General features: G+C 39.0%; 1 protein-coding gene across 1 annotated transcript; it reads right to left on the reverse strand.

Annotated features, from left to right (window-relative positions):
* Nucleotides 1–6223: 6223 nt before the first annotated feature.
* Nucleotides 6224–12030, reverse strand: LOC122133714. Its single transcript, XM_042710384.1, has 6 exons — nucleotides 11705–12030; nucleotides 11072–11404; nucleotides 10471–10548; nucleotides 9717–9764; nucleotides 9264–9404; nucleotides 6224–6423 (listed from the first exon to the last, which is right to left on the reverse strand). Exons 1-6 carry the CDS (start codon nucleotides 11772–11774, stop codon nucleotides 6224–6226), a joined length of 870 nt encoding a protein of 289 aa, XP_042566318.1. The 5' UTR covers nucleotides 11775–12030.
* Between the last annotated feature and the right edge of the window lie 1134 nt (nucleotides 12031–13164).

A 13164-nucleotide genomic window follows, 5' to 3' on the forward strand; every position in this document is an offset into this window, starting at 1 on the left:
GGTTAAAACGGTTATCAGAATCACGTTAAGGATTGCATTCTGTTTTATAGGTTAAATAATACCAGAGTGGGTTAAAGGTTTGCTTTCTTTTTATTGATTAAAGGTGCGGTGTGTGGTTTTAAACACTGCTCTTTAACTAGTGCCAGAGTAGAAATTTATTTTTAATATTGAGGCCTCTCACCACCTAATAGTAAAATGTAATTAACATTAAATGGTTATAAATACCTTTACCTACCAAAAACCTAAACATTAAAAGACCACAGCAAATTTGTCAGTTTCTTTGATTTACTTTTCAAAGGAATGTGTTTGAGTAAAATTAATATTTTTTTAAAGTCATGGACTACTACTATTGTGTGTGTGTGTGTGTGTGTGTGTGTGTGTGTGTGTGTGTGTGTGTGTGAGTGTGTGTATGTGTGTGTCTGTGTGTATGTGTGTGTGTGTGTGTATGTGTGTGTGTGTGTGTGTGTGTGTGTGTGTGTGTGTGTGTGTGTGTGTGTGTGTACACTTCTTCCCTGGACGATGAGCCTGCTGAACTCCACACCACCACTCTAATAGCATCATTGCACTCATGGCTACATTCTTTACAGTACTTCAATGAATATGTTATTTGCACTATTCATATTTTGCACAGACTGAAACACCTACACTGTTCTAATGGGACAAATAAGAATTTGGGAGAAATGTTATCAATAGTTTATAAAATGAAACACATTTTTTCCAGAGCTGTAAGTAGAAATGAAGTAGTAATTAAGCAGTGTAAAATTATGATATTGACGTGCCATTAGTCATGACAAGCTATTGATGTGCTTTTGTGATGGTAATTAAAGAGGTTGTTATAATGAAAGAAAGTACTTGTAAAATATTAACAGCTCTGGGTTGGGTAACTGGCTCAACCAGAAAACTGCATTTCTTTTTTAAGCCAAGGGTGAGAGACACCGTCACAGTAAAGGCCAATCCCAACTGATTACATAATTATTAGTGCCATCTATGCTGGTTATGGTCTTTGCAACCAAGTGTGTTGGCTGCTAGCTAGTTAGCTTAGTGAGAGACACTGTGACAGCCAAGGGTAATCCCAACTATGCTGGTTAAGGTCAAGTTTGTTGGCTGCTAGCTAGTTAGCCCGCTTGTCTTAGAATCTATAATGCTTTTTTGAGATTGAGTAAATGTACACTTATCCAATTCTAGCATGAATTACCAAGTAAACGAAAAAGTGAAAAAAGACAGGTAAATGGAGCTTCAACAACACAAATGTCAATGTCACAATCCACCTGAACTTTCTGACATAAGACAGTCATCATAATAATGTCATAATGATGACTTGACAGCTGCTACATATATAAATTAACCATCATAAGTGTTCACATCCAATGCTATGTCCACTGAAGCTATGTTTTGTTAATTGACATGATACATACTAATATCGTTTTAACTGGTAATTGTCAGAACAGACTGTAAACATGTCAGTTGCCATAACAGCCTAGTTCACATGTTAATGCCACACTACTTTTCTTTCTATGTATTTTCCTTGATTGGCTATGTCCTCCTGTCATGCCTCACGTGTAAGTGGCTTTGACCTTAAAGCATTACCAAATGTATAAATGAATACCAAATGTCATTGTTCTGCCTCCAGGCATTTAATTTGAATTGTCGAATTTGTTAAAATTTCAGTTTCATCCAGACTTTTATTTTGACGTTGTAATTTTGAGCTATGCAGGAAGTAGGCAGGTAAAATTGTTCAGAATAATTTAGAAACGGCAGGCTGACGGTCATTGCTCCGGAGAGATTCCTTCTTACAGGTTTATTCCCCAGCAGATGCATCGCTTTATGTATCTTGTTATAACTAAGTTAATTCATTAGTATGTTCATTTCATTGTTTAAAAACGTAGTTATAATGCTAAAAAAGGTAATGTTAAAACGTGGATGCTATTAGGAAATGTTAATAGAGTTAGCCTAACATGTGCTTTCTTTACTTCATGGAACTAGGTGACTTGGCTAATTGCAACATTTTGCTTTTTGTGTTCTAGTTTCACTCTCTTTCACCCTTTGATCTCTTGAATTTATTGTCGTGGATTCAGTACAATTTGAAAAATAAATCTGCAAACAAGAATACAAGGCATTCTTCATCTTTATGAATATAAGAGTTTAGCTCGCTGTCTAGCTGAAGTTATCACACCTTAACGAGGACATTACAGTCATCATGAGCAGACTTCTGAACAGATCTGGGACAGATATATTTCACTGTTCACTACACAATTTGCCATGACTGAGGGTTAATAAAGGCTAAATGTTTCTACGCTACAGTTTCTGTCCTGCTGACAGGACACTGACCTGAGATCAGTAGGAAGTGGAACATATCTGGCGGTGAAGACGTCCTCAATGACGGAAAGCACAGGAGAGGCTCTGCTGGGTTCACTGACAAAATATAATGTGAGAAGGATCCATCAGCATCAGATGAAGTGAGGACCAGAGTAACCAGTTGACGTACCTGATTTGAGACTTACACAAGACAATTATATATTTAGATTTAACGAGACCAGATCAAGTTAACCCCCTCAAAAGTCCTCCATCTACTTTTCAGAATTCTTAGTTTCACCCATGCATGACATATGATGATATGATGATAGCGACAGTATATCTGTACGAAAAAAGCTAGTAGGCTATCATCAAACTGAATCTGATCAAAAAGAGGAATACTCACAGGATGGTATGTCGATATGTTGTAAAATAAAGCTGAAAGCGTTCTGCTGTGTGCGTGTGAAGGAGAGAGTGAGCTGCATTTAATGCTTTTGAAAGGGTACAGTACTCTCACAGGAATGTTGCAAGTCAAGTGTGTCAAAATTAGTGTGTGTGACATTTATCATATGTGCTTGCTGTCCACAGGGAGAGAAATTATCAGTAATCAGAAGTTTTCCCTAATTTAAAGTCCCAATCAATAGTTTCTCTGGTAACATTTTACTTGAGCCATCATGGCATAATAATTTTGAAATGAATGCTTCAAAACCGCCTTTCCTGTTCATTTTTCTATTGTGGTTGTTTGGTCTGTCATCAGACGCACAGTATAATGCAGGTGCTCACCGACCCTCTCGCCTGGTCATCCACCTAGCCTTGTTCCCTATGTAATTAATTAATTTAGTGTATCAGAAGAATACCTCTCAGAACAGGTGACACCTTTAGAAGTATGTGACAGTGTGTGTGACATTTGTCTTATGTGTGCTTGCGGTCCACAGGGAGAGAAATTATCAGTAATCAGTAGTTTTCCCTTTTTTAAATCCCAATCAATAGTTTCTCACAGTAACCCTTCTTCTACCCATCTTAACACTATGACAGCCCAACCCCGTAAATAAATGTTCACTCTGTGAACTCTGTCTGAGTGTTCCTGAGCCTGAAATGTATACCACACACACACACACACACACACACACACACACACACGCACGCACATAGATACATTCACACACCCTTACTACATTCTTTCTGTCAAAAGCATCCGATATTGCAGTGCTGCTATTCTTGAGACTTAATGAAAGAAAAAAACCCATTTGGTCCAAAAACATGTAATGTTGACATATTTATATAGATTGCAGTATGTTGCACTGTGTGCATTGCAGAAAGTTGGCTGGTCAGAAAATGGCCATCCTTGGAAGAAAATTCTTTAAGGTTATAAACCTGTCCTCTAATGCAGTGTATAAAACAAAACGGTAGCCTCAATCCTAAGAGATTAAAAAAACTTGTGTGAGTGTGAGTACAAATAACAAGGGTGTTCTGTTGTGAATTCTAGCCATGGGTGTATCTCTAAAATAAACAAAAAGCATTGTCATCAAATGAATAAGGCGGACATTGTACATGAATCGGCAACATGGTGAAGTTTGATGTACACTGGGAAGGAAAACATAAAATTCTCAAATTCCATATTCAAATGCTCAGATAAGATCACTCCTCATGTCATAAGGAACCCCCCTATCTGGCTAATTTATTCTGTGGTTTGATGGTATGGTATAGCCAACCCCTTAATTTTTCAGCAGAATTCATGCCTAAATTCACTTAGAGCAGCAGTACAGCGTTTTAGTCAAAAACAGCAACTAGCAAAAGTAACTAGCAACTACTGACAAGGCATGCCAACCCCTCACAGATACCACCAGCAGCACAGTTGGCACTGATAAAAGGCTTGCTTGGATGCTAAACAATGTCTTTTAGTGATGTAATTGGTAATGTTGTGCTGTGAAAGATTTTTTTTACATTTTCGCAGAACTGTCTGGTGCATATCCTGATTGGCCAGTTGGAATTACCTGTGTGTTTATCTGTCCTTCACTTGACCATGGGAATAATATACCCTGGAAATTAATTTGAAAATATTTTCTTTTTTTCTTCTTTTATGCTAAATATCTCCAACTGTCACAACATTCTGGTCATCTTGTATCATCAATTTATCAGTAAAGCCCAGTCTGGCAAATTCCATAACTAATTAAACACCCCTATAAACTCTAAACAGTGCAAGTCAGTCTTCCACCAGGGTGTGTTTTTATTGTGTAATTCAATAGAAACAAATTATGTAAATAAATGGGTTTGGGTGGCTTCTGCCGTCAGGAATTACACCCCACCTTTCTGCCGTCACTGTGCTTTAGCCCCAGTGATTGTATTCTGAATTCTTAATTTTTCACGGGTGACTCACTTGAGCATCACAGTGAAGCACAGTAACAGCGAGACTACATTCTTACTTTCAAAATCATACACACAGACACACACACACTTAGGCGTATAGATACATCCACACACCCTAACTACATTCCTTCTGTCAAAAGCATCCGATATTGCAGTGCTGCTATTCTTGAGACGTAATGAAAGCCTGTTTAGCAACATTTTTCTAAAAAAAAAAAAACCCTATTTGGTCCAAATTTTTTTTATGTTGAGATATTTATATAGATTGCACTGTGTGCATTGCCGAAGGTTAGCTTGTCAGAAAATGGCCGTCCTTGGAAGAACAGCTATGTACTCAAATTCCTCTAATGCAATGTATAGAAAAAAACGGTAGCCTCAGTCCTAAGACATACATAGACTGGGTACATATAGGATAAGCGACTTGGTAATGAGTGAGTTAAGTGGCTCCTGAAATGGGTCTCTCTTCTCGTACATTACCAGTGTAGTCTGGTCACACAATAATGAAGAACCCCTTGCTTAAAAGGTGTGTGGCTGCCCATGGGTAAAAAACAATTTACGAGAAATAGTGGACTTCAAAGACCGTGGAAATGTTAGACATCACATTTTTATTCACTTTAAAGACACATTGGTGTTTCTTTTCATCCTAAAAGGTTCATGAAATTGCCAGAATAACCACAGCTTAAAGTTGTGATAATGTGTAAAATGTGACACCTGTTTTAGAGCATGTGTGGGAGGTTTGTGGGTGAATATCTTTAATTGTGGGTTCATGCCAACTCATTACGTTTCAACATATCATTTGTCATGAAAGATAAGTTGTCCCCTGTCAATCAAGGAACGTCAGATTTCTTGAATTTCTTGTGAGGTGATGGATATTTGCAACCAAGGTCACTGCATGATATCGCATCCCGCACAGGCAGAGTTCCTGCAGTCAGACTGTGCCAAAGGCATCGATGTTTTGCCAAAAAGCATAGACTTAGAACGCACAAACAAATTACGGTGACTGTTCGTGCTGTTCTGTAACTATGACAACCGGCAGAGAGGAAACAACAGAAGAGGGAAACTGGGTTTGCTTTTTTGTTGTTGTTGTTTGTTTCTTTTTGTTGTTGTTTCCTTGTTCGCTCGTTTGGTGAGGACGTTGGCTGATCTGCTAACTCTCTTTCTCTCATATTCGACCAACTATTCACACTAACAGCAGCATATCTAACTGTTGGTTCGTTTCATTCTTCCTCTGTTGTACATTCCACCATGCAGTGATTTGCTTGTCGTTATTGTGCCTTTATATCAACTTCACAGATTAGGAATTTACACTCATCATCACAGTGCAAAATGTACATAGTTTTAGGACATTTTAAAGGTGTGTGATTTTTAAAGGTGACACACCGAATGTGGAATAATTACATTTCTTCAGCATATATCATTCATTGTTTGTTGTCATAGTTGAATACATAGTAATTAACACTATGTCTCTTCACTATGAACTCTTCACATTGGCTTGAGGGTTTTACTCAGTTGAGTGTTGTTCAAAGTTTCCAGGTGTGGTCGCTAACCACAGAACACAAGGTGAGCCTCAGTACTTTGCTGGGCGGGAGTTCTCCTGAAAAAGCAGAGGGAGAAACTCCGGGTCTTCTCCCAGAAGTGTGTCTTCGGGGGGCAGTTCGACCCGCGGGGCGATATTGGGCCCGGACCCAGGACTCAGCAGAAATCGTGAGCTGTCAAGGTCGTCGTAGAACTCGATGTTGTCCGAGTGACTGGCAAAGCCTTTGGGCACTGGGATGCATAGGGACAATGTAAAAATACCTGTGTAAAAGACACATTATTAGTGAGGAATAAATTGGTTAAAATGGTTATCAGAATCACCTTAAGGATTCCATTCTATTTTATAGGTTAAATAATACCAGACTGGGTTAAAGGTTTGCTTTCTTTTTATTGATTAAAGGTACGGTGTAGTTTTGAACACTGCTCTTTAACTAGTGCCAGAGTAGAAATGTCTTTTTAATTTTGAGGCCTCTAACCACCTAATAGTAAAATGTAATTAACATTAAATGGTTTCTTTGGTTTTACTTTTTACAGGAATGTGTTTGAGTAAAATTAACAATTACCCCCCTCCTATCCGGCGGGTGTTACAGGAGCATCCGCTCCATCACCAGCAGGCTCAGGATGAGGTGTGTGTGTGAGTGTTATCAATAGTTTATAAAATGAAACACATTTTTGCCAGAGCTGTAAGTAGAAAATAAAGTAGTAATTAAGCAGTGTTGAATTATGATATTGAAGTGCCATTAGTCATGACAAGCTATTGATGTGCTTTTGTGATAGTAATAATTTTGAAATGAATGCTGAAAACCCGCCATTCCTGTTCATTTTCTAATTTGGTTGTTTAGTCTGTCATCAGACGCACAGTATAATGCAGGTGCTCACCCACCGTCTCGCCTGGTCATCCACCCTGCCTAGTTCCCTATGTAATTTATTAATTTAGTGTATCAGAAGAATACCTCTCAGAACAGGTGACACCTTTAGAAGTGTGTGTCAGTGTTTGTGACATTTGTCTTATGTGTGCTTGCGGTCCACAGGGAGAGAAATGATCAGTTATCAGTAGTTTTCCTACTTTAAATCCCAATCAATAGTTTTCCACAGTAACCCTTCTTCTACCCATCTTAACACTATGACAGCCCAACCCCGTAAATAAATGTTCACTCTGTGAACTCTGTCCGAGTGTTCCTGAGCCTGAAATGTATACCACACACACACACACACACATACACACACACTTAGGCACATATACATTCACACACCCTTACCACACACTTACTTCTTTCTGTCAAAAGCATCCGATATTTCAGTGCTGCTATTCTTGAGACTTAATGAAAGCCTGTTCAGCAAAATTTTTCTAAAAGAAAAAAACCCATTTGATCCAAAAATATGTAATGTTGACATATTTATATAGATTACAGTATGTTGCACTATGTGCATTGCAGAAAGTTAGCTGGTCAGAAAATGGCCATCCTTGGAAGAAAAGCTATGTACTCTTTAGGGTTAAAAGCCTGTCCCCTAATCCAATGTATAGAACAAAACGGTAGCCTCAATCCTAAAACATTCATAGACTGGGTACATATAGGATAAGCGACTAGGTAACGATTTACTCTTTAACGGTTCACTTGAACATTTGATTAGGAGCGTTAGACGTGATGTGGCAGATTATCGTCATCATGACAATTCAGGGCAAAGGTTGCCACGGCGACATCTCAACACTCTTCAACGTTCCTTATATTCAATAACAGGTTAACATAATGTTAAGGTGATGATACATATGGCAACTTTTTGATCAATTATGCCGGGCATTGCTGAGCGATGTTGTTCAGACACGTTCCCACTGATATTGGGCAACAAATGAGAGAACAGGAGGACTTATATCGTCAGTGGGCAACTTGTCGCGATCATCCAATTAGAACACTCGGAACTGGTCAGCGATGCTCATAAAGTGGCCAAGTATCACCACCTTAACAGCTTACAATGTAAAAAATGACTTGCTGGAATTACTCAATATTATTACACGCAATTTTATTGAGCACATTCACAATCACATTTTTTTCAGGGCTTACCTTCAAAGAAATCATCTAAATTTAGAAACAATGTTAATTTTCCATTTCTTTCTCGTGACAGGGAAGATACACACATGAGCACTAAATACCTAACTTTGTGACAATTGCAAGTGTGCTGAGCAATGTTACTTATCAGTAATCCAATTCACATTAAGAACACAGAAAAACATCCCCCATTTCCAAAAACTCCCTTAAATTTTGCCAATGGGCTTCTCTATAATGGTAATCCTGACCATACTCTAAAAAAGAACACCCACACAGCTGTCACCTTATTACTCTCATGACCTGTTCTACAAAGCACAAACTAAATAGTGGCATTTACCCATAATCTCTATTTCATAATTATATGATACTATTACAACATTATTATTATTATTATATTAATAATTAATAATAATAATAGAACTAATAATAATAATTGTAATATGATTTCATTCTGGTCATGAAAGTTATAGGACATGCCCCCTTCCTATGACATTTTTATGCCACGGTAATGTTATTCTTAGGACAACGAAGTGTTATCAATTTTTCTGTATGTGGAATGTTTGAGGCAAATAGAACCTCCTGTGTAGTTTAAGCAAATGTAACACCTCTTTTCTAATCAAATCATACCAAATACAGTAAACCACTAGAATTTGAAACATTTTAAGCTAAAAAAAGCGAATTCAACAACCTAGATTCTACCTCTACAATGTCTTTTTCGAACTTGCACTTGAGATTTTAAGTTATCAGAACATAGAGAAAAGGTAACTACAAAGTTAGTACTAAGTACTAAGACAGAATCTAAATCTATGCCCACGTGATAGAGTATTGACAATGTAAAAGGAAATGTAAAAACACAAATGAGGTACAAACAGAGTGACATCATTTCGACTTTGTGCGGTTCACCTACATGTAAAGGCCTTTCCTTTAAAATAAATGAGCAAGGGTGTGTGGCCACTGAGCTCTTCAAGTTCTCTTATTATTGTTCTTTGATGTTTTCCCCTTCTGTTTTGGTCGTCTCCACAGTACTCTCGCTGGACACAAAGTTCTTCCCCGGACCGTCTATCCACCCAGGGTCGTCCCCAAAGCCGGATCCTTCAGGGGTTGTGGCTGACTGTGTCGTCCCAGGCACTGTGCTTCTCGTGGAGTATGCATCGGTTGGTTTGGTCCCTTAAAAGAGCAACTTTCTTGTCAACAGGAATATGGGAATAAACATTTGATGTATGTGTATTCAGTCAGCTAAGCTAACTACAGAACAGACAGTGTTACAGTGCAGTATTTGACAAAAAAAGGGTAGAATCACAGACTGCACCTTTAAAGTCAGTGTAGTTATCATGCTCGTGAGCTGGCCAATCAGAACCACTGAAGAGTGCCACTGATTAGTTAAGTCAGTTACGCAGAGCAGGAAAAGATGGGAAACGTAGGAAACGGAACAGGAGAGGCAGGAGAAGGATTTTGCTTAGATAAGGAACATCACAGTACCATGGTGATGGACTCTCAGACTGAATGGAGATCGAGTGATGGATGTTCCTGGAAAAAACACATTTTATAACACATATCAGTGCGTTACATGCCATAACAATAACAAAATAGCGTAATTGTATTGCAGTTATATCGATTGCACAAATGTTAACAGGGCAGAGTCAACCCCCAACATCCAACCAACACTGGGCACAAACACTGAACATCCAACCAACACTGGGCACAGACACTGAGCATCCAACCAACACTGGGCACAGACACTGAACATCCAACCAACACTGGACACAGACACTGAACATCCAACCAACACTCGGCACAGACACTGAACATCCAGAGGCAGATTACTAAAAAAAAGCAGAATGTGGATAATGAGCCTGAAAAAGGGTTCGCACAGAAAAACACTGATACAGCCCACAACCGACAATTCAATGTGGGCTTACAATCCACAAAGCTTATATCCTAGACAGAATATATATACTGGTCATAACATATATCCTGGACAGAACATATATCCTGGACAGAACATAGTCCAGGAGATAAAGTGTCAGTACCCCAGCATTGTTAAGAGTAATTTTAAACATTCAACAAGCTTTCTTTGTATTTCAGTGATTTATTTACAATTTCAGTATTTTCTTATCCCAGTGATAAACTGGTTAGATAAAACTAAATATCAACATCTGCCCTGTTTTTTTTTCATTATGTGTCCAGTCCTTAAATGGTTTAACTGACACACAGAATTGAAAGACAATCATACCTGTCAGGTGATACATGCCAACAGTGGTCTGTTCTGCAAGTGCAGAAAGAGGGTTTGTAGTCACAGACACAGACAATCCTGCAAAAAACACAAATGTATATTTCACAACTTGTACAACAACAGTATCAACAAAAAACAGTGGTATTTTCCGTATTGCTTCTTTCCCCATGACTGATACTTCACTGGGCCATTAATGATGCAAACCCTCAGCGGTCTGCTTTAAATAATATGAAGACTTCTTAAGTTTAAAGCACTTGGCAGCCGATTTTGTCCATAGCAACTTTCAAAACATTTGACAAAAAAGTATACATACACACGCACACACACACACACATCTATATATATATATATATATATTAAGAAGCACTGTGAAGCATTATGCATAATGCATGCAAAAATGCATAATGCATATATGCTTTATCACACGTAACTAATGCATATATGCTTTATCACACATTAGTAATGCATATATGCTTTATCACACGTTGGACAACTCTGACCTTCAGCCTCATCTCTAAGGTATACCATATGTCAGGGCAATAATAAATTAGACATGATATGGTTCTTGCATCACATGTAGTGGACTACAAGGCAGCAGTACTTTCACGAGACGTGGGATCTCCTTGTGATTCTCCAGCCTGCTCTCTGGAACCAACAGACCGTGGGGAACGTTCTCTGGAAGTTTCAGAAGTGGAACCGTCTACTTGAGCCGGACCCTCTTTTGAGGCAGAGCTAGTCTTCAGGTCGATGTGAAGAGATTTTGTTACTGGAGGAGTTCCCCCTTCTGGAAGGGTCCGAGGGTCTGACGGATTGCCAGCAGGGGAACCCTGCCCACTGTCTGTCTGGGAGAGTGGGGTGCTCTCTGGCTCATTGTATAACCTTTGACCTTTGTTGAATGAATGCTGAGAGATACTCAAACACAGTGTTAAAAGGCCTGAAAGAGAAAAATAGAGACCACAAAGCTCATTAGAGAAGGCATGGCAGTAATGATGGCAGGAGCAACAGCCGAAGTTATAGGAGTGTGTGGCTATTCACTTTTATTTTTAACAAATATTCACGATTCTATCCTGCACCTCTGTCTTTTGGGTGTGCATCATTTCTCTGTTTTTTCTATTTAGCAGGAGGAACAGTAACATCAACTTGTTTCAAAACATATGATAATTGCACATACAGCACAAAACGTAGGTCTGTGTAAAAGGGAAAATATCCGTAACCACATAGGAAAGCCTCTGACCTAGAAAGAGTAGGTGGGAGAAGATGTTTTCCAGGAGACGAAAGTCTGCCATCTGATTGAAAAAAGGCATCGGTTAGGCATGAATTAGTGAGGACAGAAAATAACCAGCCAGACCAAAGCAGAGTTTGTGCATCTTTCCAGTTTCCAATTTTATGAGGCAATTAAAATGTACCATGTTAACATTTGAATTTACTCACTTGCTTTAACCGTCTCAAACACAACATGCAACATTGCACGTATCATTGTGATACAAACTCATTGCAAACATACTGTACAAATTATATTGTTTTAAAGCAGCAATAAGGAGTTATGTTCCAAAACTAGCAAACTAACTACCTAAAAGGCATGCAAAATCCTTGCAAACACCACAAACAGCCCAGTTGACACTGATAAAAGCTTGCCAACACACTAACTGGTGTCTTTTGGCTGTATAGCTAGCAATGTCATGCTGTGAAAGCTTTTCTTCCATATTTGCAGGGTATTTCAGCCCAGTACACAGAACTACATATAGGGCACATCCTGGATGGCTAGTGGGAAAGACACAGGTGTTTATCTTTCCTTCACATGACCATATGCTATCAACATACATTTGAAGATGGTACCAAAACTAGTTGCCTTTAAAATCATACCTCAAAAAGTGTCAAATTGTTGCATAGTGTTACTTTAATATATGCATGTGGGTATATAGGAATACTGAATAGCTCACCTTTTGAAACTGTGCCAGGAATAGAGAAGAATGGCCTACCCGACTAGGGAGAACTGGGTGGCCTGATGGAAAACGGAGAGAACACAGGTGCACCCTTCTTTCTCAGGTCAGTTCTAAGGCTGTGTTCTGATTCCCTTTCAGCTCTTTTAGCTCCGTCTCTTATCAGAGAGATGTGATGAACAAACCAGCAAATGCGGAACCAAGATATGAAAAATGTATCTGAATCCAGGCCTGTTCAAACACATACGCACACACACACACACAAACACACTCAGACACACACACACACACCGACACACACACACACAAACGCACACACACACACAGCTGTTACTGGGTTCCCATATCCAGATGAAGTGGGGTTTACTTCACAGTGGTGTGCATGTCCATATATCCATTTAGCAGATGCTTTCATCCACAGTACGCACTACACTCACTGTACAGTACAGGTATACATTTTCATTAGTTTCATCAGTATACATGTTCTCTGGGTTAATAAACCCATGATCTTGGTTTTGTTAGCACTTAGCTCGCCCAGTTTAGCTCTGCCAGAGTCACAGGAGCATCCATACATCTGAACATACAGCCATTAGGTCATCTGAAGCAAGAGACAAGGACGTTACAAGGGAGGAGGCAGATCACTAGACGGGAAAGTAAATGGGGGTAAAAGGTAATTTTAAACATGGCGCATTTATAACTGGAAGTCCTACCCAGTGCCGCTGCTAGCCATTTTGGTGCCCTAAGCATAAGTCCT

Source organism: Clupea harengus, chromosome 18 (genome assembly GCF_900700415.2).
Source record: "Clupea harengus chromosome 18, Ch_v2.0.2, whole genome shotgun sequence".
Classification (NCBI taxonomy): domain Eukaryota; kingdom Metazoa; phylum Chordata; class Actinopteri; order Clupeiformes; family Clupeidae; genus Clupea; species Clupea harengus.